This window comes from Myxine glutinosa, chromosome 2 (genome assembly GCF_964187855.1).
Source record: "Myxine glutinosa chromosome 2, kmMyxGlut1.1, whole genome shotgun sequence".
Classification (NCBI taxonomy): Eukaryota; Metazoa; Chordata; class Myxini; order Myxiniformes; family Myxinidae; genus Myxine; species Myxine glutinosa.
This window is the reverse complement of record NC_136262.1, coordinates 175,685,244-175,712,468: the sequence shown is the minus strand read 5'-3', so window position 1 is coordinate 175,712,468 and position 27,225 is coordinate 175,685,244. Positions and strand designations below refer to the sequence as shown.

The 27,225-nt window shown below is 44.9% G+C and overlaps 1 protein-coding gene across 2 annotated transcripts in view; it reads right to left on the bottom strand.

Annotated features, from left to right (window-relative positions):
- Nucleotides 1-27,225, bottom strand: part of MAP2K5 (mitogen-activated protein kinase kinase 5) — a 395,167-nt gene that overhangs the window by 306,745 nt on the left and 61,197 nt on the right. For both annotated transcript variants that reach the window (XM_078771935.1, XM_078771937.1), the window contains exon 3: nt 2,095-2,162. In XM_078771935.1, the coding sequence (XP_078628061.1) occupies nt 2,095-2,162 (68 nt within the window). The remainder of the gene's footprint in view (nt 1-2,094; nt 2,163-27,225) is intronic.

Here is a 27,225-nt window from a genome sequence, read left to right as displayed (position 1 = left end):
ATTGAACATTCCCCTTCCCCTTCCGTATCGGCACAATTAACCCTGTCCTCCATCCCTCGGTAATTGACCCATTTCTCATACATACATTCAGCAACCTCTTCGTCCCCCTGACTCTGACTTCCACCGCTGCAAGCTGTTTGCTAATTGGGATATTTATGAAGAAAGTCATGAATGACTATCTTTTGACATTGAAAATAACGTGTTTGACGTGGAACTTCATGAATAATAAATGCCAAGCAATCCCATGTGACAAAAAATGGGATAAACAAATAACTAAATGAAACATGACACTGTCTTACCCGCTCCGTTTGGTCGAACGAGAACAATGAGAGGAGAGAATAACAAGATGACCTGCTTGTCCTTGTCCTCAGTGCCAAAATCAGCACACCGAGGACATTCATCTTCTCAATCTTTGACACTATATTGCCTTGCGGACTTAACACCGGAAGCAGTTTTGGCACCTTGAATAGTTGGTTGTTTGTTTTGCTGTTTATTGCTTACCAATATACCATTTAAATTCCATCTTGCAGAATATGCATTACATATTATATCACCAGCTTTATTTTATACCTGCATTATTTTTCTATGTCATGAACCTGGATTCAAATCCAAAAAATCGTGACATTTCATGCGTCTTTCATTTTGATTGCATAAATGAAGTTTCATTTAAAAAAACTAGCAACAGTACCTGCCATTCGGGCGGGGCTTCAATTGGGAAGCCCAAATGAAAAGCTAAAATATCAGAAATTGAAGGTTTTTTTATTTTAAACGATTCATATAAACATCCGTTGAATCATATCACACGCAAATCATCAAAATCTAAACAGTGCATGGCTAAACAGTACATGGAGGATCAGGTACCACGTACGTCTCCTGTCTCGCTCGCTCTCATGTTGCCCCGATAATGATCCTTCCGCAGGTTCACCGACGGAAACCTTGTTACGACTTTTACTTCCTCTAGACAGTCAAGTTCGCTCATCTTTTTGGTGCACCGGCACGAGCCTAGAACGGCCCGTGCAGGGGCTGATCCGAGGATTTCATCAAACCGTCCAATCGGTAGTAGCGACGGGTGGTATGTACAAAGGGCAGGGACTTAATCAACGCGAGCTGATGACTTGCGCTTACTGGGAATTCCTCGTTCGTGGGACACTGTCTCAAGCCCCAGTCCCCATCACGGATGGGGCTCAGCGGTTTACCCGAGCCTGACGGCGAAGGGCAAGGTACACGCTGGCCCGTCCAGTGCAGCGCGCATGCGGCCCCAGACATCGAAGGGCATTAAACGTTTATTAAACATTAAACGTTCATTAAAGGATTACGAAACAAAAAACATTACGAAATTACGTTCACACCGTCACGTCAAACACTACCGTGAACACATACATCATCACAACATCGTCACAATGAGAACATCGTCACAATGAACATTATGCGAATGCGAATGTTATGCGGGAGTCCAAACCTGAGAATGCTGGAGACCAAAGCTGAAATTGGGAAAACTAAATAGCCTATTTTACTCCTGGAGATCCCAGGATTACCCATCCAAATTATTTTTGCGATCGGTTCAGCAGTTTTTACGGTACCTTCGAACAGACAGACAGACGGACATTAGGTGAATTATAGTACGATCGTCACAATGAGAACATCGTCACAATGAATGTTATGCGAATGAAAATGTTATGCGGGAGTTCAAACCTGAGAATGCTGGAGACCAAAGCTGAAATTGGGAAAACTAAACAGCCTATTTTACTCTCAGGGGTCCCAGGATTACCCACCCAAAATATCTTTGCGATCGGTTCAGCAGTTTTTACGGTACCTTCAAACAGACAGACGGACATTTGGTGAATTATAGTAAGATGATTTAAAATGTGCCCGTAATTGCATTTTTGGTATTTGACCCTCTTTTGGCAATATAGACAGAGTAATCAGTGTTAAATATTACACAAAAAGCACAAAATCGGAAACACCTAGAATAAAAATAAGCTGGCTAAATAAAAGATAAAGGCAACCTTAGTAATGAAGCCGCCATAAATTGCCAATTAACATTCACGACATACTCAGATAATGTGCGTGAATGTGTGTATGGACAGTACTCACATAAGAAAACATTGCATGAGTCTCATCGTCGCTACGCACCGTGATACGATCACCATCTTCATCCTCATCTGCAACAAATATAGTCAAGAAGTAATAAATAAAGTCACTTAGCAACAAATGGATTCGTTTTCTGTTTGGAGGTGGCCACAACTTGCCACCGAGGCTCTCTGATTGGCTGTGAATTGCGTACGAGGCATACATATTGCATTGGGGGCACATGCTTATGAGATAGAACACACGGAGATGCCCTGCTGGGTGTGTGGAAAGACCACACAAAACAACACAAACATAATCTGCTTATTGCTGTCTTATTGCAGGCCCAGTCATACTTTGAATGGAACGTTGAATGGAACGTGCCGCTCTGCATGATCCAAACCTCAAATCGGAATCTTGTCTATTGGGCATCTACGCTATTGGTGGTACCTTCAGCTTTGATACAATTCTATCTGGAATCTCATCCCAGCCACATTAACCATCTTATCTTGCTACCCAAAGTATTTACCCTACTGCCTTTGAAACAGAACAACTGTCTGGAATTAAACTACTCTTTCTGGCAAGCTATTCCACAAACAGAACACTCTCTAAGGAAGAACAAGAATGATAGCACTGTGGTCACAAACTGCGACAAAATCCGGTAATGGGCTGATTGGGAAACGAGCATTTAAAGCACTCTTAAAAGATGACAATGCGATTGGGAAACACACATTTAATGCGCTATCAAAATATTAACTTGACACCTTATCCACCTCACTCTCCCCATGGTTATATCAGAACGAGCTGATTCGTCATACGGTCACGGATTGTATAACCTCAATGTGGGGCCCGTTCAAAAATTACGTAGCACTATTTCTTAGTATGTAACATAACGTAACGCTATGTAACGTAATGCAATGTAATGTAACGCTTGATTATGTGATGTAATGCTTGATTACCGTACGTTCTGATGTACCGTGCGTTTTGATGGGCTTGATTAAACCTTACTATTGTTCGACATATTATTGGACTTTTCAGGCTCCCTCATCGTGAATAACACTCGACCCAAACAAAGCCAATGGTTTCAAATTTGCATAAAGTAACACTCGATTACTGTGTGTTCTTACGCACCGTGGATTCTGAAGTATCGTGCATTCTGATGGGCTAGATTAAACCTTTCTATTATTGGACATGTGATTAGATTTTTTGGGGTTCCTCATTGTGAATAACACTCGACCCAAATAAAGCCAATGGAAATCTGATGCAACAAACCTGGGCAGTGTGTAATCAGCAAAGGCCCACAGGCCTAATGTGTTAGGCCAACCAGAAAACCAAGATGGCAGCGATATAATTTCATCTTGGTGCTTTGGTGGGTGGAGTCAAGCGACAGATGTGGGTGTGGTCCGGCAGCTATCTGACCAATGTGTGTAAATTTCAAGAATCGACCCCCAACAACAACAACAACAACAACAACAACAACAGCAACAACAATGCAAAGCTCTTGTAGACCTGCAACTTGTCACAGGTAAAAATAATTCAAATTTAATCGAGAATATACAGGGCCCTGCCAGAATAAAAGGAGCACCCCTGATAGTAAACAAACTCATTTTCACAATTTGTGATACAAACAATCAAATGGACTGCAATATCAGTGTTTGGTTTCACGCAGTGCTTGAACCAGTGAAGGAAATAAATAAATGTTTTGCTGAAAGACATCCATCCTTTGCCAAACGTAGAGTAGATTTTGATGCAGCTTGTGCGTATTACTTGGCAGAGATGGGGTTTTCTCGATCAATGTACCCAGACATGTTCAATGACATTCATATTGTGACTCAACGTGCAATCATTCCATCACATGCTAACACTATCTGTTAGTTATTAGTAACACCTAACATCGGCCCACTCTGTTATTTAAATTACTTTTTCCAAAATGTTGAAGTCTGTGTATACAATGTGGCCCTTATTTTTGAGAGTTTGAAATGTTAAGCTCTCACCCTCTACAACTGGTCCATTTGCCCTAAAAACAAACCAGGCCAAATCTCAGCTAAATTCATAAATATGTAGAGGTAGTCCAGTACCCTTGAACATTTCCCCCTATTGGCCATGTGATTGAGGTCACGTAACACTAAAAACACATATCACAGATAATACAGAATGTATCACAGAAATAAATAAACACCGTTTGATAAAACATGCTTATGAATAATTATCACATCTATGGACTAGAAATATAAAATACAAAAAAAATACAACATACAGTCACGTGAAAAAGTAAGTATACCCCATGTATAGTTTTGACTTTTTCAACATATTTCAACATACAGCTATTTGATCTTCATTTCAACAATATTGACAGATAAAGGTGATACAATATAACAAATATCATGAAACATTTACATTTTGTCATCCATTGTATAATTTAAATAAACATAAATGCAAATTTCGCATGTGGAAAAAGTAAGTACACCCTTGGCTCTAATAGGTGGTATTGCCCCCTTTGGCAGAAACAACCTCAAGTTGGCGTTTCTTATAACTGTCTACCAGTCTCTGACATCGACTGGGAGAAATTTTTGCCCACTCCTCCATGCAGAATTATTTCAGCTGTGCGATGTTTGAGGGGTTTCTTGCATGCACAGCTCGTTTGAAATCCCCCCACAACATCTCGATGGGATTTAGATCCGGGCTTTGACTTGGCCATTCCAGAACCCTCCATTTCTTTCTTTTCAGCCATTCCTTGGTGGATTTACTGGTATGTTGCAAGGTCCACCTTCGGTTGAGCTTCAACTCTCTGACAGGTGGCCTCACATTATCCTCAAGCACCCTCTGGTACAATGAAGAATTCATAGTGGATTCTATGATGGTGAGCTGCCCAGGCCCTGATGCAGCAATATGTCCCAAACTGCCCCAAACCATAATATTTCCACCACCATGCTTTACAGTTCGTATCAGGTTCTTGTGGTCAAATGCTGTCTTTGGTTTTCGCCAAACATGTCTTCTGGTACTGTGGCCAAATAGCTCTACCTTTGACTCATCTGTCCAGAGCACATTGTTCCAGAAGTGCTGGTCTTTGCCTAGGTGTTCATTGGCAAACTTTAGTCTTGCCCTGATGTTCTTTCTGGACAGCAAAGGTTTCCTCCTGGCACATCTCCCATGTAGATCAAATTTGTGCAGCCTCTTTCTAATGGTAGACTCGTGCACTTTGACATCAACAGGAGCAAGAGCTACCTGTAGGTCCCATGATGACATTCTGGGGTTCTTAGAGACTTCTTTCAGCATCTTGCGGTCTGCTCTCGGGCTGAACTTGCTGGGGCGGCCTGGCCTGAACAAGTTGGCAGTTGTTTGGAATCTTCTCCACTTGTAGATGATCTTCCGGACAGTCGAATGATTGATTTCAAATTGATTGGAGATCTTTTTAAATCCCTTCCCAGACTCGTAGGCATCTATAACCTTCTTTCTGAAGGCCTCAGAGAGCTCTTTTGATCTAGGCATGGTGACGCCACACACTTCAACAACAAAGAGCAAACCAAACTAAATGTCTGAGGTTTAAATAAGACAGGTCCCTCCAAGATCCTCTCTAACGATGTTCTAAACATTTGCACCTGAGCTGGTGCACCTGATTCTAATTTTAGGTATTTGAAGTAGTGATAAATGTAGGGGTGTACTTACTTTTTCCACATTCGAAATTTGCATTTATGTTTATTTAAATTATACAATGGACGACAAAATGTAAATGTTTCATGATATTTGTTATAATATATCACCTTTATCTATCAATATTGTTGAAATGAAGATCAAATAGTTGTATGTTGAAATATGTTGAAAAAGTCAAAACTTTACATGGGGTGTACTTACTTTTTCACGTGACTGTATATAAAATCTTGATTATTGAAGGTGCCTGGACTACCTCTAAATATAAACAGACTTGTATGAAAGTTTGACTGCAGTGTGTCTCTCCCAAATGGATCACATTCAGGCCATGAGAACATTCAAATTAACATTTCAAAATTTTCACCCCGTTTAAGGGCCACCCGAGTATACATATTGTTGTTGAAGCCATGCAGTTTTGTTCTGGTTGCCTGGCATTAATCCGGCGGGTTGCTTCAATGCGACCACCATGGCCAGCTGTCTCAGGGTGTATTATGGGTCTTTCCACTCCGATACCATGCTAGTGGGAAAATCAAATGAGCGAGCATTACACTAACTGATACCACTCACCTCGTCTCCAATTAACGGCCGAGCAAGCCGAGAGACATGCGGCACGGTCTAGGTACACAGCGTTAATAGCAGTTGCCAATTAACCCTCAACAACCTTTCCTAATTACAAGAGTGCCGACAACGACTCCGATTCACCCTGAGATCATGTATATTTAATTAGGACAATCGTAGTCACGGAGGAAGGAAATACAATAAGCAGGCACAGAAATGCACAATAAAAAAAAACACTTATCCACTGCCGAACCATGCGCACCCATGGAACAATGAACAAACAGGAATCCATAATTACTAAAGCCTTATATGGGCCCACATTCATTCCATGGTAGAGAAGACAGAGGTAATCCACAAGACAGAAATACAGGTTACTCCTGCCAGAATACCACAGAAATATAGTTAGCACACTACTGGCTTGCTCAGGAAGTGAGAACGGCCATCTCGTCCCATCACTCTGGACCCGGAGGAGAAGAGAGGGTGTGGCTCTGGCACGGCGGGACATGGCCTTGGCGCTGTGGCACAACGGCGGTCAGTTTTCCCAAGCTGATTTCACAGCTTCTCCAAGCTTCGCAACATATTCCATGCTTTTAAAGCCTCCATCCCGTGTGTCACTCGTGATGTACCATTGTTGATTCAACACTTGTCTCCTTTGATTTCTTAAGCATATTGGCCTGGCTGCATGAAATTCCCTCATCCTTAAGGAAAGATTCCCCGAAGGTACACTGTGATTCCTTCACCAAGGATTTCCTTGAGGGCTGTTGCATCAACAACCCTTAGGAAATCCTCAAGTAAGGATTTCGTTGAGGTTGAGGAAATACTTAGGAGTCATTGCTATGCCAGGCAACCAATCAGATTGGGGATAGGAAGAGGTGTCCGAAAGCAAGACGGCAGTGAAGTGACACTTGTGACGATTTTAAATGACGCTTGTTATATAATATTGCTATATACACGATTATTATATGTTCCTTGGGGAATAGGTGCTTCCTGATTAAGGAGGAATAAAATGATTCTTGTAAAAAATTAATTTGATTCAGTTTTCATTGAGCATTTTATTGTTAATGTGTTAACATGTGCAGTAAATCTTTGGAAACTTTCTGACAATGGTGAAAGTGTGAAATTATGAAAGTGAAATGTGGGTGCGAAACAACAAGCAAAATAGAGGTGTTTCCTTGAGTTTAAGGAGGGTTTTAAGGAAAAACTAAAGGAATATTCGAATATGCAACGATCCTCAAATCAAGGATGTGCTTAAGCGATAACTTGAGGAAATATTTTAATAAATCCTCAAATCTTTCCTTAAGGATGCTTTGTGCAAAAGGGCCATTATCTTCAAGTATCGCTCATCCTTGTTAGATTTTCTTTTTGGATTTTCCAGTCCTGGGTTTGGCAATTACAGATAATGTTTCTCTGTACTTGTTGATTGTGCTTCAGATAGCACACCTTGAAAATCAAGTGATGAGAGCTATTTCACTCCATGTTGTTCCTTCTTTACGCAGAAAAAATTTAATGGTGATCTTCTTCTGAAATTTTCGGAATTTTGTTTTAATTCAACATTAATCCTGATAGAGCTGTATTCTGCAGTATGAAACATGGGTTTTTATCTTTATGGATATCTAGAGAGAAACACCTGATGTTAATGATGAGAAACACCTGACAATGAGTCATCAATTCGGTTTGATTGGTAAATGTGATTGATTAGCTACTACACTTCATATCCGCTGCTCATGTATAGTTTACTGTGATCTGTTGTGATCACAGTTTTACAAGATTGTAATCAATGTGATTTAAAGATTGCTAAATGACAAGCTTGGTTTCTTCTCATCCAAACTAAGCTGTATATTCATTGCAGTCAATGTTATTATAATAGTAGAAAACACTAGTGGACGATTTGAGTAACATCTTGTTGCTCATAACATCCATATATTGAAGCTCCTGTATGTGTTGAAGACTTTTGCACAGCAATATATACATATATAAAGGCAATGGCAACCCATCCAGCATAAACCCTGGCAATAAACTGCTTCGGCAGCACCACGCTCTCTATTGAATGTGGTATATATTACCTCATTATTATACAGACCTACCCGGTGTGTACCCCGGTTTAGAATAGGTACACTGTATCCCAGCGTGTCGTAAGAGGCGACTAAAAGGGTTGGCGTCAGGAAGGGCATCCGGCCATAAAAAAAAAACATTGCCTCAAAAAGAGAACCATGACAATTACAACTACATATGGGCAGGGCACAGCCCGAAGTACCCCGTGGGGGAACCCACTCCCTCTCGTCAAAACTCAAGGTGGGGAACCCGATCGAAGCAAGGGTGGAAATCACTCCATTTATGACGACGAAACGTCTGATGCCCGACATGGAGATCGGTTTCTGAGGTTTGGGACATGGAATGCAGGGACAATGACAAGGAGATCAGGAGAAGTGGTGGAAGTATTGGTCAGAAGAAGAGTGGACATATGTTGTGTGCAGGAGACAAGATGGAAGGGAAGGGGTGTGAGAATGGTGAAGGGTAGGCAGGGACCGAAATACAAGTTTGTGTGGCAAGGGTGCCCAAAAGGTGTGAATGGTGTTGGTGTCCTGTTTTCTGAGGAGTTTGTAGACAGTGTGGTGAGTGTGACTCGAGTGAGTGAAAGGTTGATGATGGTGAAAATGATTGGAAAGCTCTTGGTGAACGTCATCTCTGGATATGCTCCGCAGGTTGGTCGGAGCGATGAAGAGAAGGACAAGTTCTGGTGTGCGATAGAGAAGCTGATGGAAAACGTGAAAGATGAGGAAGTTGTTGTGGTTGGAGGAGACCTAAATGGACATGTGGGAAGGAGTATGGACGGTTTTGAGGGAGTTTATGGGGGTTACAGATATGGTGTGAGAAATGGAGAAGGTGAAAGGATTTTGGAGATTGCTGATGGAGCTGATTTGTTGTTTTGTAATACTCAGTTCCAGAAAGAGGATAATAAGCTTGTTACATACACGTCAGGTGGGTCGACGACAACCGTTGACTACCTGCTGGTGCGTAGGCGAGATAGGGGGCACCTCCGGGACACAAAGGTGATCCCGGGGGAGGAGGCTGTTTCACAGCACCACTTGGTTGTCTGCGACATAAGGGTGAAAGGTGCGAGGAGAGCTCGGCGGGTGAAGTACCAACCGAGAATGAAGGTGTGGAGGTTGAAAGAGGTGACAGTGAGAGAGGCAATAAATGAGAGGCTGAGTATGGTAGAGGATGATGTGGTTGAGCTTGAAAATGGTTGGATGTCAATGAAAGATAGTCTGTTGGGAGCCGTTGGTGAGGTATGTGGATGGACAAAAGGACCACCGAGGTGCTCGGAAATATGGTGGTGGGATGATGAAGTTGGAAACAAGATTGACGAGAAGAGGAAGAAGTTCCAGGAGTGGCAGAAGGCGAGGGGTTTGGGGGCAGAAAAGGCAGAGCATGAAAGTTGTAAGGCAGCCAAGAAGGCTGCAAAGAAAGAGGTAGCAAAGGCGGAGGAGGCATGTAGGAAAATGTTCGGAGAACGCTTGTATTTGGAAGAGGGTCAGAGAGCGGTATTCAGGATTACAAAGCAGATAGCGAAAGAGAGGTGTGATGTGATGGGGGTGAGTTGCTTGAAGGATGAAGTGGGACAAATCGTTGTGGACCCAGATGGACTTAAAGGAAGATGGAAGAGATATATGGAAATACTGTTGAATGCAGAGAATGAATGGGATGGCAACATAGAGAGTAACCCAGTTTTAGGACCAGCAGAGAAAATAACAGAGAAGGAAGTTGAGGAAGCGATAAAAGCAATGAAGAGTAGAAAGGTGGGAGGGCCGATGGGAGTTGTGGGAGATACGTTGAAGGCAGCGGGAAATTGGGGTATGAAGAGAATGACAGAGATCTGCAATCTGGTGGTGAAAGAAGGCCGCATTCCAGTGGATTGGGAACCGAGTACCCTCGTCCCTCTATACAAGGGGAAAGGTGACCCTCTGAAGTGTGGCTCGTATTGAGCGATAAAGTTATTGGAGCATGGAATGAAGGTATTGGAAAGGGTGTTGGAGAGGAGGATAAGGAAGAAAGTGAAGATTGACGAAATGCAGTTTGGATTTATGCCAGGAAGAGGAACAACAGACGCGCTTTTTATTGTGAGGCAGTTGCAGAAGTACATGGAGAAGAGGAAGAAGTTGTTTCTTGGGTTTGTTGATCTGGAGAAAGCATTCGAAGGGGTTCCACGTGAAATAGTGACATGGGCATTGAGGAAGTTAGGAGTGAAGGAATGGTTGATCAGAGTAGTGATGGCAATGTACAAAAGAGCGCACACAGCTGTAAGGACGAAGGACAGGAACAGTGGTGAGTTTGAGGTGAAGGTGGGAGTGCATCAGGGGTCGGTACTAAGTCCACTACTATTTGTAGCTGTGATGGAGGTGCTGGCTCGGAACGTAAAGGAGGGTTTACCGTGAGAGTTGTTGTATGCAGATGATCTGGTGTTGATTGCAGAAAGTATGGATGGACTGAAGGAGAAGATGAACAAGTGGAAGGAATGTATGGAGACAAAAGGTCTGAAGGTGAATATCGGAAAAACGAAGGTGATGGCAAGTGGTAAAGCATGTGGTGAGGTGGAAAGAACTGGGAAGTGGCCGTGTGCTGTGTGCAAGAAGGGCGTCGGAGTGAATTCCATTCAATGTACAATGTGCGCTGATTGGGTTCATCAAAAATGTAGTGGTTTGAGAGGGTCATTAACCAGTGTGGCAGCTACATTCAAGTGTAAGGTGTGCACAGAGGGAGCTGCAGATGGAGGAAATGTTGAGTTTGATCTTGGAGATGGCGTGAAGCTGGAAGGTGTGAAAACATTTTGTTACCTCGGAGACATGCTGAATGGAGAAGGTAGATCAGACTCGGCAACGGTTGCTAGAGTGAGATGTGCATGGAAGAAGTTTCGGAAACTGAGTGGCGTGCTGACGAGGAGGGGAGTGTAGTTGAAGCTGAAGGGAAAGGTGTATGCTGCATGTGTGAGAAGTGTTATGATTTATGGGAGCGAGACATGGGTAATGAACGTAGAGCAGCAATGAAGGCTGGAAAGGGTGGAAATGCGAATGGTTCGGTGGATGTGTGGGGTATCGTTGAGAGAGAGGAAGACAAATGATGAATTGCGAAAGATGATGGGAATAGAGCCTGTGATGGATGCTGTGAAGAGAAACAGTTTTTTTTTTTTTTTTTTTTTTTTTTTTTTTTTTTTTTTTTGTATACAAGATCGAGGCTCGTGAAAGAGCGAACATTAATCACACAGAAAGACAAACCGACACATAAAACATATAACATAGGGAGCGGTAGACAAGATGGGGAGAGAGGGGGAAGGACACAAACACAACATTTGAGAGCAGGGACCGAGAGACATGGAGACATCGAGAGATCTGAGAGAGGGCGAGGGCTTTGGGGGGGGGGGGGCATGGGAAGGGGGCAGTGGGAGAGGTATAAAACATATGGACACTGCCAGGACTTCCAGGAAAGAAGTTGGAATTTCAAACAAGGTGGATCTGGGGTGAATTAGCGGGGGTAGAAAAGATCAAGGTTTTGGATGGGGGAAGATAAGAGATGGTGGTGAACAGCTGTTTTAAAGACCTGGAGGGAGGAGTGGGATTGAAGGGAGTGAGGGAGTTTGTTCCAGAGGCGGGAGAAAAGAGGAATGAAAGAGTGAAGGTGAGCGGAGAGCCGAGATTTCGGCAGTTTAACCATCAGAGGGTTGCTGGCAGATCTTGTGCGACCTGTAGGAATATTTGGGGGACAGAGCACAGAGAGAGCTGGGGGTGCAAGGCCGGAGAGGAGTCGGTAGAAGACAGAAAGACCACCTACCTGCCTGCGGTGAGTGAGTGAAAGGCCCTCAGAGATAGCTTCATCGCGGGAGATTCCAATAATTCTGAAAGCTTTGGTTTCAACAGCGTGAAGCCGAGCTAGGTGTGAGGCAGGAGCACCGGCCCATAGGGGAGAACAGTATTCCATTGAGCTGCGGATGAAAGCCTTGTATGTGGTGAGGAGCTCAGGTGTGCCGAGGAAGGACTTCGCACGACGGAGGATGCCCAGTCGGCGACTGGCTTTGGAGGCCAGCTTGGAAATGTGGTTTTCCCAAGAAAGATCATGGCAGATAGTGAGACCCAAAATCTTGAGCGACAGAACTTCTTGGAGAGGATTGTTGAGAAAGTAGATGGGAGGGTTGTCCAGTCGATCTTTTCGGAGAGACATAGTAAGAGTGTGAGATTTGTCAGGATTGAAAGACATGTTCCACTTGTTTGACCAGTCTGTGATTTTGTCCAGGTCTTCAGAGAGTGAGGAGGCAGCAGACTGCCGATCTGAGGGAAGAGGAATGGAGCGGCAGAGAGTGGAGTCATCAGCAAAGAGATAGAGAGGATTTTCGAGAGAGTCAGAGAGATCATTGATGAAGACCAGAAAAACGAAGGTTTGAGATGGTTTGGTCATGTGTTGAGGAAGAATGAAAGTGACTGGTTGAGAAGTGATGGAAATGAATGTAGAAGGAATTAGAGGACGGGGAAGACCGAGAAAGACTTGGCTAAAGATGGTCGAAGAAGAAATGCGGGCAAGGGGGTTAAACAAGGGGAGATGCAGAAAATAGGGCAAAATGGAGAAGATTGTCATGGGGACCACAAGGCTAACCCTGCTCTTGCAGGGAAAATGGCCTTAAAATGCCTGTTGTTGTTGTATTATTATACAGACCTATATCTTCGAACTGGTAGAGATAGGGAGTGGTGGGTGTGGGCAGGAGGGTTGGAAGGGGGTGAGCAGAACCCACGTCATGTATATGTACAGAAAGACCCATGGACAGGTTTTGAATTTTGTCAACCGCAGGTTTGTATTTTCCATTGCAGAGTCAGAGCCCTTAAATCACTTTTCCAATTCACCCCACATCCTTTTTATGATTACAACTATCCCCTCTCTGTTCACCTCTCCTCCCAACCTTTCTAACTGCCACGCTACATCAACCGGGTCCCCCCATTCCACCAGGAACCAAATTAATAGGTTTACTGTGCGAAGGGGTTTGGACACCTGACTCTTCGTTAGAAATTGCAGCTAGAGAGTTTTGAATTGCAGCTCGAAAAAGAAAGTGTGAAGCTTTGTACGTTGCAACAGATAGCAGCAGTTACAGAGACGGAGTATGCGTGAGAGTCAGCAAATGTGCATGGTCGCTCATAGATTTATGGCCGAAACCCAAACAAAAGAGGATCGGGAAATGGTGTTCTAGTTCTGCTCTACCACATGCCTGCTCATGCTATGACCATCTGCCTGCACGCTTGCCTTCGCGCTCAACTGGGCCTGCCGGCAAGCTGCACACACCGTGTGCAGGCAGATGGTGTTAGCACTCAACAAGCAGACTAGGCCTGGCTATATAACCCCTGACCCGTATCTCCCCTTGTATTTTTTCTCTCCCTTGCTTGCGGTTTATTTCTTCATTTGCTCTCATATTCGCAGACTTTTCATCTGTGCATTAATAAAGCGTGTGGTAGGAAATCGAATTAAGGTTTTATGTTTGCTGTGTGTCTCATAATGTCCATTGCAATGGGGAGAGGTGCGGGGGGGAGGCAAACTACTGTGCATTTATTAGCTGCTGTGTTTATTAATAATTATTGCTGTTGTTATGTCACGTCAGAAGATTTATCCCAAGAGTTTATGTATGTGTACCTGTCTTGCTTTCCCAATCCCGTGCCAAATAAAGTAATTAAATTTCAGAATCATTGGAATCTCCCATGATGAAGCTAACTCCAAGGGCCTTTCACTTACTCACCGCAGGCAGGTTGGTGGTCTTTCTGTCTTCTACCGACTCTTCTCCGGCCTTGCTCCCCCTAGCCCTCTCTGTGATCTGTCCCCAAAATATTCCTACAGGTCGCACAAGATCTGCCTGCAACCCTCTTATGGTTAAACTGCCAAAATCTCGGCTCTCTGCTCACCTTCACTCTTTCATTCCTCTTTTCTCCCACCTCTGGAACTAACTCCCCCACTCCCTTCAATCCCACTTGTCCCTCCAGGTCTTTAAAACGGCTGTTCACCACCATCTCTTATCTTCACCCATCCAAAACCTTGATCTTTTCTACCCCCGGGAATTCACCCCAGATCCACTATTTTGAAATTCCAACTTCTTTCCTGGAAGTCCTTGCAGTGTCCATATGTTTTATACCTCTCCCCCCCCCCCCCCCCCCCCACTTACCATGCCTCCTCCCCCCAAGCCCTCTCCCTCCCACAGATCTCTCGATGTCCCTGCTCTCAAATGTTGTGTTTGTGTCCTTCCCCCTCTTTCCCCATCTTGTCTATCGCTCCCCTTATTTTGTGTTTTATGTGTCGGTTTGACTTTTTGTGTGATTAATGTTAGCTCTTTCACGAGCCTCGATCTTGTATACCAATATATATATATATACAGCATTAAGTACCAAACACATGGAAAGATACAAAATGGAATGATTAGACCAACAGGGTTTTATCACCAGTCCCAACTTTACACTATTTTCATAAACCTTGTCTGGACGGGTCAGTCCGAGCAATCGCTTCCTCATATTCTCTGCATTCTATACATTACCTCCACCACTGAAGGAGGACAGACATTGTGTTTTTGCATCTGTTTGTCTGTCTGTCTACGAGCAAGATATCTCAAACACCTGTGGACGGATTCGGACAAAACTTGGTGGACAGGTTGAATGTGTGACAGGGACAAACGTAATTGGATTTTGCTGAAGATCCAGATCCAGGCACTATCATTTTTTAAGTGATTCTTCCCCGTTGATTGAGGAATAGGGCCAAAATTATATATAACACGATCTCTAAAAGTTAAGGATGGATTTGGGCGAAACTTCGTCGACAGGCTGGGTGTGTGACAAGAACGAATTGGCTTGATTTTGGTGAAGATCCGGATCTGGATATGACATTGAAAACTTTTTAAACTGATTCTTCACCACTGAGAGATATGGGCAAAAACAATGTGATGACTGATGATGATGAAGATCACTCCTTTTTGCATCTTCAGATGCGTGAATAGGGCTGCCGAAGCAGTTTCCTTGGCTATTGGGCACAATCCTGGACGGATCACAGGATACCCAATCAATCCCAATACACAATGTATCACTCCGACGCAGGATACCCGAATGGATCATTCATCGCAGCAAGCTGGCACTCATTTTTCCGACCTGGGAAGAAAGACAGGCTGAGTCAACCCCACCTGGTGTTAATTCAACGGCAGACAAGGGCTGGAATTCGGGAACGTGCGATCTCAAGCCAGCAACCTTTTTTTTTATACAAGATCGAGGCTCGTGTAAGAGCTAACATCAATCACAAAAAAAAAAAAACCGACACAAAACATACAATAAAGGGAGCAGGAGACAACATGGGGGGAGAGAGGGAAGCACACAAGTAAAACAGCAGAGAACAGGGACATTGGGAGATCTGGGGGAGGGAGAAGGCTTGGGGGGAGGAGGCATTGGAAGGTGGCGTTGAGGTATAAAACACATGGACACTGCTAGAACTTCCAGGAAAGAAAGAAGTCGGTATTTCAAAAAAAGTGGATCTGGGGTGAATTAACGGGGGTAGAAGGGATCAAGGTTTTGGATGGGGGAGGATAAGAGATGGTGGTGAACAGCTGTTTTAAAGACCTGGAGGGAGGAGTGGGATTGAAGAGAGTCAGGGAGTTTGTTCCAGAGGCGGGAGAGAAGAGGAATGAAAGAGTGAAGGTGAGCAGTCAGTCTTGATTTTGGCCGTTTAACCACAAGAGGGTTGCTGGCAGATCTTGTGCGACCTGCAGGAATATTTGGGGGATAGAGCACAGATAGAGCTGGGGGAGCTAGGCCGGAGAGGAGTCGGGAGATGACAGAAAGACCGCCTACCTGCCTGTGGTGAGTGAGTGAAAGGCCCTCGGGGTTAGCTTCATCGCTGGAGATTCCAATAATTCTGAAAGCTTTGGTTTGAAAATAACCTTAAACGTTCAGCCAACACCAGGCTTCAAAACTATTTTTAGCATGCTGTTTCAAAAGGTTATGGATTAATTATTACAAAACTAGGTGGATGAGTCGGTTAGGTGACAAAAACAACCCAATTAGATTTTGGTTCAAGTCCGGATCCAGATCTGGCCTATCAGTGGGAGACAAAACGTAAACTGTTCACCGGGTGGAGGTATGCGCTCTACTGACTACCATTCTAGTGTTCTGTTTTTTTTAGGGGATAATGCTTGTGGAAGAGTTGTAACACAAATAATGTATACACACATGCAGACAATTACATGGGACAACACCGGACTTGATTTCAGACAAAAAGAGCCGCTGAGCCCGGGGAAAACATTTTTTGCGTGTCAAACCACCTTGTACAAAAATGCAAAAGACGTCAAAAGACGGTCTAATGTAATTCTTAGTTCCTTCTATATGTACAGTCACGTGAAAAAGTAAGTACACCCCATGTAAAGTTTTGACCTTTTCAACATATTTCAACATACAGCTATTTGATATTCATTTCAACAATATTGATAGATAAAGGTGACATAATATAACAAATATCATGAAACATTTATATTTTGTAGTCCATTGTATAATTTAAATAAACATAAATGTAAATTTTGCATGTGGAAAAAGTAAGTACATCCTTGGCTCTAATAGGTCTTTAGCAGAAACAACCTCAAGTAGGCGTTTCTTATAACTGTCTACCAGTCTCTGACATCGACTGGGAGAAATTTTTGCCCACTCCTCCATGCAGAATTCTTTCAGCTGTGCGATGTTTGAGGGGTTTCTTGCATGCACAGCTCGTTTCAAATCCCCCCACAACATCTCGATGGGATTTAGATCTGGGCTTTGACTTGGCCATTCCAGAACCCTCCATTTATTTCTTTTCAGCCATTCCTTGGTGGATTTACTGGTATGTTTAGGGTCATTGTCATGTTGCAAGGTCCACCTTCGGTTGAGCGTCAACTTTCCGACAGATGGCCTCACATTATCCTCAAGCACCCTCTGGTACAATGAAGAATTCATAGTGCATTATATGATGGTGAGCTGCCCAGGCCCTGATGCAGCAAAGCTGCCCCAAACCATAATATTTCCACCACCATGCTTTGCAGTTGGTATCAGGTTCTTGTGGTCAAATGCTGTCTTTGGTTTTCGCCAAACATGTCTTCTGGTACTGTGGCCAAATAGGTCTACCTTTGACTCATCTGTCCAGAGCACATTGTTCCAGAAGTGCTGGTTCATTGGCAAACTTGAGTCTTGTCTTGATGTTCTTTCTGGACAGCAAAGGTTTCCCCCTGGCACACCTCACATGCAGATCAAATCTGTGCAGCCTCTTTCTAATGGTGGACTCGTGCACTTTGACATCAACAGTGGCAAGAGCTACCTGTAGGTCCCGTGATGACATTCTGGGGTTCTTAGAGACTTCTTTCAGCATTTTGCGGTCTGCTCTCGGGCTGAACTTGAACTTGCTGGGGCGGCCTGGCCTGAACAAGTTGGCAGTTGTTTGGAATCTTCTCCACTTGTAGATGATCTTCTGGACAGTCGAATGATTGATTTCAAATTGTTTGGAGATCTTTTTAAATCCCTTCCCAGACTCGTAGGCATCTATAGCCTTCTTTCTGAAGGCCTCAAAGAGCTCTTTTGATCTAGGCATGGTGACGCCGCACACTTCAACAACAAAGAGCAAACCAAACTAAATGTCTGAGGTTTAAATAAGACAGGTTCCTCCAAGATCCTCTCTGACGATGTTCTAATCATTTGCACCTGAGCTGGTGCACCTGATTCTAATTTTAGGTATTTGAAGTAGGGATAAATGTAGGGGTGTACTTACTTTTTCCACATACGAAATTTGCATTTATGTTTATTTAAATTATACAATGCACTACAAAATGTAAATGTTTCATGATATTTGTTATGTTATATCACCTTTATCTTTCAATATTGTTGAAATGAAGATCAAATGGCTGTATGTTGAAATATGTTGAAAAAGTCAAAACTTTACATGGGGTGTACTTACTTTTTCACGTGACTGTATGTATTATAATTTGTGCTTAACTGTCCTTACCTGAACCTGCAAGTCAAGCAAAAGTGTTGAAAAAGAGTGATGCAGTGTGCAAGTGTGCTGCTCCACATAAACCCCAATTGCCCTGTGATATGCTCTTCCTTCTGCTGTTCGGATTGAGTGAAAAAATGCTTTTTAAGCTAGAGTGCATTATAGAGTAACATTTTCTGTAAATCACGAGTCCATTGTTCCATATCAAGACGACGATGTGTCAGAGAACCTCCATCAAAGGTGCCCAATTTAGCATTCCCATCTGAGGACTTGCCTCAAAGATGGACGGATCCCAGTTTAGAGTCTCGTAAACTGCGTTTATTTTGCTTGTCAAATGGTAATGTAGGTTTTGATATGGCAGCTTAATGTCCTTTTGATTCCCGTAAAGGTATATTCGTGCCCTATAATCCTCTTTCCTGACATGTGATACAAGTACAAGCTCATCCAGGAGCCAAATGCTTGTTCCACATTTACAAACTACCATCCTCTTCCTCACGCCTGGTGTTGGCTTAGCCGTTAGTGTGCTGGCTTGGGATCCTGGGTTCGAATCCCGGTCGATCGCTGAATTAACACCAGGGGGGTTGACTCAGCCTGTCATCCTTCCGAGGTCGGCAAATTGAGTACCAGTTCACTGGTAATTCCCTGTGTGTCGCAAGAGGCGACTAACAGGGCTGGCGGCAGGAAGAGCATCCGGCCATGAAACATCACTTCAAAAAGGGGGCCACGGTGCCCAAAAAAGGGGACCACGGTGCCCAAAAAAGGGGACCACGGTGCCCCCAAAAATGGGACCACGGTGCCCAAAAAAGGGGACAATGCCCAAAAAAGGGGACCACGGTGCCCCAAAAAGGGGACCACAGTGCTCAAAAAAGGGGACCACGGTGACCCAAAAAGACCAACCCCCGCTCTACAGGGAAAAATGGCCTCGAAAGGTTTTTTTTTTCTTTTTTATCCTCTTCCTCACGCATTCTACAAGCAAAATATTAGGAACCCTCTTCATGCCCCCCTTGACAATGCTTCGTCGAAAATAACATCGAGCTTCATTCGGCAGCAACGTGGAACTCAATTTCAACAAGCTGGCGGAAAAAAAACTAATTGTGCATTTTGAAAGATAGTGCCAGATAATAAAATTGGCTTCTACTTATTAACATATGGAACAGTGAGGGATGATTATTTAGTTATGGGCTTCAGTGGGCCCACGCCCGTGCAACGCTGTACCCAAGCTGCATTCCGGGTGCATTCCACATGCATCTTGGTACGCCATTGGGCCATGCAAGTGTAAAAGAGGCACTGCAGAACAGCAGGAAACCAAGGGAAATACATGGGCTGAGAAAAGCCTTACAGGCCACCGACAGCCACATCTCGACTTACACATATCGCGGCTCGAAGCAAGCAGAACACAGCCAATCATACACCACCGGCTATTAAACGTTTGGCTACACTAATGGTTACCGGCAAACCGGAGTTTTCTTAATGGCCAAATTTGTCCAGATTCATGCATTATCTCTCAGCATGCAATCAGGTTACTCGAACGGAATTTTCCAAAGTATTCTTGAAAGCCATTCTGCACGACGCCACAGGTCACCAAAAAAAAATTGCATATATGGTCAAGACTGCACAATGAGGTTGCCACAAGCGCATTGAATGTTGACGCAATGCCATTTATAAAGCTTCTTCCAAATTTCAGAGGACAATTGGTGCGGGAAGGACGACATCACAATGCGAGTCAGCAAATCACATGGTTTAATGTCAATCTCACGTGTAAAGGAAGGAATATTTGGCCCACCTAACCTGTGAAGTACACGACATGGCCAAAAGTATGCGGACACCCCTTCTAATTTGTGGATTCGGCTGTTTCAGCCACACCCATTGCTGACAGGTACATATAATCAAGCACACAGCAGTGCAATCTCCATAGACAAACAATGGCAGGAAAATAGGCCATATTGAAGAGCTCAGTGACTTTCACCATGGCACCGTCATAGGATGCCACATTTCCAACAAGTCAGTTCGTCAACTTTCTGCCCTGCTAGACCTGCCCTGGTCAACTGTACGTGCTGTTATTGTGAAGTGGAAACATCTAGGAGCAACAACAGCTCAGCTGTGAAGTGGTAGGCCACACAAGCTCACAGAACAGGACCGCCAAGTGCTGAAGCGCGTAAAAATCGTCTGTCCTCGGTTGCAACATTCACTACCGAGTTCCAAACTGCCTCTGGAAGCAACGTCAGCACAACTGTTCGTCGGGAGCTTCATGAAATACGTTTCCATGGCCGAGCAGCTGCACAAAAGCCTACGGTCACCATGTGAAATGCCAAGCATCAGCTGGAATGGTGTAAAGCTCACCACCATTGGACTCTGGAACAGTGGAAACGCGTTCTCTGGAGTGATGGATCACGCTTCACCATCTGGCAGTCCGATGGACAAATTTGGGTTTGGCGGATGCCAGGAGAACGCTACCTGCCCCAAATGCATAGTGGCAACTGTAACGTTTGGTGGAGGAGGAATAATGGTCTGCGGCTATTTTTTATGGTTCGGGCAAGGCCCCTTAGTTCCAGTGAAGGGAAATCTTAACGCTACAGCATACAATGACATTCTAGATGATTGTGTGCTTCCAACTTTGTGGCAACAGTTTGGGGAAGGCCCTTTCCTGTTTCAGCATGATAGTGCCCCCATGCACAAAGTGAAGTCCATACAGAAATGGTTTGTCGAGATCGGTGTGGAAGAACTTGACTGGCCTGAACAGAGCTCTGACCTCAACCCCATCAAACACCTTTGGGACGCATTGGAACGCCGACTGCGAGACAGGCCTAATCACCTAACATCAGTGCCTGACCTCACGAATGCTCTTGTGGCTGAATGGAAGCAAATCCCCGCAGCAATGTTCCAACACCTAGTGGAAAGCCTTCCCAGAAGAGTGGAGGCTGTTATAGAGGCAAAGGGGGGACCAACTCCATATTAATGCCCATGATTTTGGAATGAGATGTTCGACAAGCACAGACGGGTGTGATGTTCATGTGTCCACATACTTTTGGCCATGTAGTGCATATAATGCATGTCGTTTGAGTCGTGGGAATTATACAGGGAACCCGAAGCAGACAATTTCACCGTTTTACCAACACACGGTCATCCAGACTTTAAAAAAGGATCCCCGGATCAACTTGATGCACAGACATAGACGTTGAAAAGGTTATCGGAACATGATTTGATAAAACACTCGAATTGCTTGTTCAAAATACGTGTATATATATATATATATATATATATATATATATATATATATATATATATATATATATATATATATATATCTATACTCTCGCTGCGTCCCCGATCATTGCACATACGTGTGGGAATAATTAAACCTGTGTTCTTCCTTTTCCATTTGATCGTTCCTGTGATTTCCTCATTGGCTAAGCGTGGTACGAGGAGAACCGCTTGAATCGGGTTCCATTTTCTAGAAAACTGCACAGACCACGTGTACGCAATCCGCTCGGCGTACTCAAATTACACGTGGCTCGTGCGAGGCTTGTTTCCTCGTTTCCGCGGCAGCGCAGGTATTTAGGTACGAGCAAGACTTGGTCCCGAAACCCTACCTTGCGTTCGCCCGGAAGGGGCGTCTCAAGTCTCGGTTCCGCCAAAGCCCAGAAAGACCAAGGGGCTTAATCCCCCCTTGGTAGGGGTAGGAAGGGCGGCGGGAGAACCGTAACAATATATATATATATATATATATATATATATATATATATATATATATATATATATATATATATATATATATATATATATATATATATATATACACAAAGAATTAAGTTAAGCACCCCCCCCGTTTTTTTACAACCTCGCACATTACAAGTTTGTTGTCGTCAAAACAGTGTAATATACCCATGATATTGCTATATTTTCTGGAGAAGTGATATTATGGTCACATAAAAACATAACAATCATGCCGTTTTCAATATTTTATTCTGAATAATTTAAGGTGAAATTTTTTGGGAATTTTAGGCATATTTTCACCTCAATTTAAGTATGGAGCTATAGGTCCATCACGGACAGTGTGGATGACGTTTATGTTTTCTAACGTACAGTCATTGTTCTGAGAAGACCTCTAGCGATCTTTGCGTCAATAACGTGTGTAGGACCCACGTGATCGGATCACTGACTCAACCAATCACCTTTTTTCACTTTGATCACTCAATTTCATCAATGGATAATTGCTAATGTCATACCAATCATTATTTGATCTCACATACCTTAGAATATATGCCAATGTATACATATACACAAAGAATATATATTAGGGGGTGCTTACCTTAATTCGTTGTGTAGGGGTGCTTAACTTAATTCTTTGTGTATATATATATAGATATATATAGATATATATATATATATATTGTTTCTGATCCAGGGGATGGCACTCCCGTTAGCAAGGGGGGGTTAATCCCCTTGTCCTGTTAAGCTGGCCGTCCGCTGGTCCTGGAAGTATGACGTCACTTCCGGTCGGTGGTGAGTAGGGTTGTAAGCCCAATCCGTCATACTACTTAATTACCACCACCGGCCGTAAGCGAGGAGATACTCCCACTCGGGCCGCAGCGTGAATGGATGCGCCGAGCGAAGCGAGCTGCGACTCGGGCCGTTAACAAAGGACTAAACCTGACTCCGAGCGTTGGCCGAATCGTGCCACAGTTACTCAATTGGGAAGGGACTAAAGCGATCGATCGAAGAAGAAACCAAAGTAAAGGAAGAACAGATATTTATTAATTATGTACACGACGCTCAGCAGCTTTGAGGCTCAGAGCAAGGTATGGGTCACACACAAAGTCCACATGGCTGTGTTTACCAAGTTGAGCACAGCGCACGATCTGGCAGGCAGAGTATCAGGATGGCCAACTCTCGGAAAGTGCCATGTTGCGGAGGCGAACCTTGAATGTTCGCCAATCCATCGATGATGAGAGCACTTACAGATAAAATATCTTTATCTGTGAGGCAATCATTGTTGTATTGCTTTTCAATGTGCTTCAGTAATGCTGACTTGTCTGTTTTTGCGAATGCCCCATTCGTCGACGCGAAGAAGGTTGTCACAGGCCGAAGTGAACATAGTATCAGATCAATCTTATGCTTCCTTGCGATCACCATCAGGATTCATCATTGGAATCTCCCATGCTGAAGATGACTCTGAGGACCTTTCACTCGCTCACCGCAGGCAGGTTGGTGGTCTTTCTGTCTTCTACCGACTCCTCTCCGGCCTTGCTCCCCCAGCTCTGTCTGTGGTCTGTCCCCCAAATTTTCCTTCAGGTCGCACAAGATCTGCCAGCAACCCTCTTAAGGTGAAACTGCCAAAATGAAGACTCTCTGCTCACCTTCACTTTTTCATTCCTCTTTTCTCCCACCTCTGGAACAAACTCCCTCACTCTCTTCAATCCCACTCCTCCATCCAGGTCTCTAAAACAGCTGTTCACCACCATCTCTTATCTTCCCTCATCCAAAACCTTGATCTTTTCTACCCCCGTTAATTCACCCCAGATCCACTTTTTTGAAATACCGACTTCTTTCTTTCCTGGAAGTTCTGGCAGTGTCCATGTGTTTTATACCTTTCCCACCCCCTCCCCCACCTTCCCATGCCTCCTCCCCCCAAGCCCTCTCCCTCCCACAGATCTTCCATTGTCCCTGTTCTCTGCTGTTGTACTTGTGTGCTTCCCTCTCTCTCCCCATCTTGTCTCCCGCTCCCTTTATTGTATGCTTTGTGTGTCCGTTTGTCCTTTTTGTGATTGATGTTAGCTCTTTCACGAGCCTCGGTCTTGTATACAAAAAAAAAAAAAAAAAAAAACCCGAAGAGGAAATGAAAGAAGGGCATTTACAAGGAGAGGAAGAAGCAGATACACAGGGCAGCCTTAAAACAGTCTTATAAATCTGTTCGACATGTTGACTCTCTTCCTGCCTTTAAAACCTCCCTCAAAACCTATCTGTTTCACAAGTCTTTCAAAGTCTAAGTCCTGTTTTCCCTTTGGTTTGAGGTGGGACAGAGATCGAGAGTATGTCTGTGTACATGTGCGGGGGAGGGAGGGGAGGAGGAGGGGGAGTACACATCTGTGGGTTTTGAATGGGGAGGGAGAGGAATAGGGCAAGAGTGAAGGTGTGTCTGTGTGTGTGTATGTTTGTGTGTGTGTGTGCGGTGTGTGTGCGTTCGCATGATAATGTAAAGCGCCATGAGGGTAGTTTACTCTGCTTGATGGGGCTATATAAGACTCCTTTATTATTATTATTATTATTATTATTATTATTATTATATTACCATACGCCCAGAGCCCCAGACAGAACAGACTTACACGGATAGGGAATGGCAGGAAGGAATGGCTGGAAGGGGGAGAATGTCCAAGCAGATGGCAGGGCAGGAAGGTCCGAGCAGATGGCACAGCGTCGAGGTCCGCTCCACGCTCCGCTGTTTTTAATTATGGCCAGCAGGGGCCAACTAAGGGTGGTCCACCTGCATGGCTTAGTGCCACCTCACCGAGGTCCGCAAGCGAAGACTTTCTCTGGCCATCCTGGCCGGTCCCAGCAGAGGGGTCAGGCCCCAACACGGGGTTCCATCAGTGTGGTGCTTGGCCACAGAACCGTGGTCCATAAGGTGGGCAGCCACAAAACGTGTGGTCCATAAAGTGGTGTACCGGTCCAGGCAGGTAGGCAGCGGCGGTTCGGGCACACACAACTGCGGCTACCTGCGCACTCTCCCCCCCCCCCCCCCCCCCCCCCGGACCCAAAATAACAAGCCGTGAGTGGGGAAGGAAGGACACAGCAAGCATCGGGGCAAGGTCGCAAGGGTACACATTAATACAAGGTAATGCAAGGTGAGGTGCGCATGGGAGCGAGCGGAGAAAGCTCATCCCTACTGTAGTGAAAATGTATCAAAGTTGAACCCAGGTGTGATGCTCACTTAAACCACTGAGAGGCGACTATAAGACCTCGGAAGCCCGCGACTCCGGACCACTCCTGCGACATTTACTCTATGACATGTAGACTCGGATGGTACGTACATGCAGACATTCTAGGCTTGCTTGCATTGACTAATATTATCGATCCTTCCTATATGATGCCACAATCCTGATATATATTGCATGATTGTATTCTACAGGATGATGCCAGAGATCTGATTGTTATTAAACCTACCTATGGGACAAAGTTGTGGACTTGATTGATTTTCACAACACTTAATAACAATCAATCTCGCCGTCCACTCGAGAACAAGAGGCGAACATGGCGGGACACAGGATCCAGGTACCGATATTTGCCGCCGACCCACAAGCAGCGGATTCGGGCTCGGAGCTGATGCATTGGCTCAAGACACTGGACAATCACTTCAAAGCCCAGGACGCCGCTGTCACTGATGAAACGAAACTGGACGTGCTTCAGACTAAAGTACACCATAACGTCTACAGGGGAATCGAACAGTGTACGACATACAATGCAGCTGTGACGGAGCTGAAACGAATTTACATTAAGAAACGGAGTGTGGTTTATTCCAGGAATCTGCTCGCAACGCGGAGTCAACAGCCCACTGAGACGTTGGACCATTTCGCCCAAGAGATGCGACGTCTACTTGCAGACAGTACTCCCGAAGTACGCACTCATGAGCAAGTCCAAGATGACCTTGTCTGCGATTCTTTTGTCTCTGGGATCAGCTCTTCAACCATTAGACAAAGACTTTTGGAAACAGCGGACTTGACGTTCACGGAAGCTCTACGGCTGGCGCACGTATACACTGAGGCCCGGGAACAATCTAACGCCTATGACCACACACGTGTCGTTGCGGGGACTTCTCAACACGCTCGACCGGAGAGAGCTACCGCCGAGGATGCGGGAGCGGACTCGACCTCACTGCCGGAACCCCTGGCCTCTCCCGAGGAGGACCCGGATTCCGGCTTGGCGGCAGCCGCAGCGGCAGGACCAAAGCCTGAACGAAACGCTACGTGTTACTTCTGCGGAAATCGACAACAACCCAGGTCTGTGTGTCTGGCTCGGGAAGCGATATGTCATTTGTGTTCGACAAAAGGACATTTTGCAAAAGTTTGCCGAAAGGCTGCGCGGGGCAAACAAACTCGCGCGACCTTGAATGGGCTTATCGCTGAGCCAACGGGCCGAGCACAGAGCGGGACGCCTCACCCGGCTTTGATGAGCGGCGCACCTCCTCGTGGGCCCCTGGCTGCGCGCTCGACCTTGGTGAGATTCATCGGGCCGCCAAAACAAATGGCGCAAACATGACCGAACACGGAGCGACCATCCTTGGCTGGTATCCGAACGTCTCATGATGGCTTTGAGACTCACCGCGTGACTCTAGCGCCATCCGAAGGCTGCTCGTATGAACTAAAAGCTCTTGCTTCGGCACGGGAAACTACAGTTGGCTTCGACCCTTCTCGCGTGACACGAGCGCCATCCGCTGGCTGCTCGTACGAACTACAAGCTCCTGCTTTGGCACGGAAAACTGCAGTCGGTTTAAAACTACGCGCTTGACACGAGCGCCCTCCGGAGGCTGCTCGAACGGCCGGAGAACTGTAGCCGGCGTTGGATCTACACGCGAGGCGCGATCATCTCGCTCGGATGGCTCAATACCTGCAGGTCCACCCGGCCTTGCTCAGGCCATTATCCCACTTATGATCGAAGGCATTTTTGCTCAGGCTTTAATCGATACAGGGTCCACAGATAGTTATATCGATCATCGACTGGTGCGAAAACATGGATGGCCGATCCTTGGGACAACACGTCGGATCTTTATGGCCTCCCAAGGGCTTAGGCTCAGCACAAAAGGGGAATGTCGATTGAAGCTTGTGATAAAGGGAAGCATATTTCCAGATGTACATCTCATGGTCTTAACTGCTTTATGTGCTGATATTCTGTTAGGACATGATTTTCTTAAGCGACTTGGACGTTTGGAAATGGAATTTGGTGGGACTG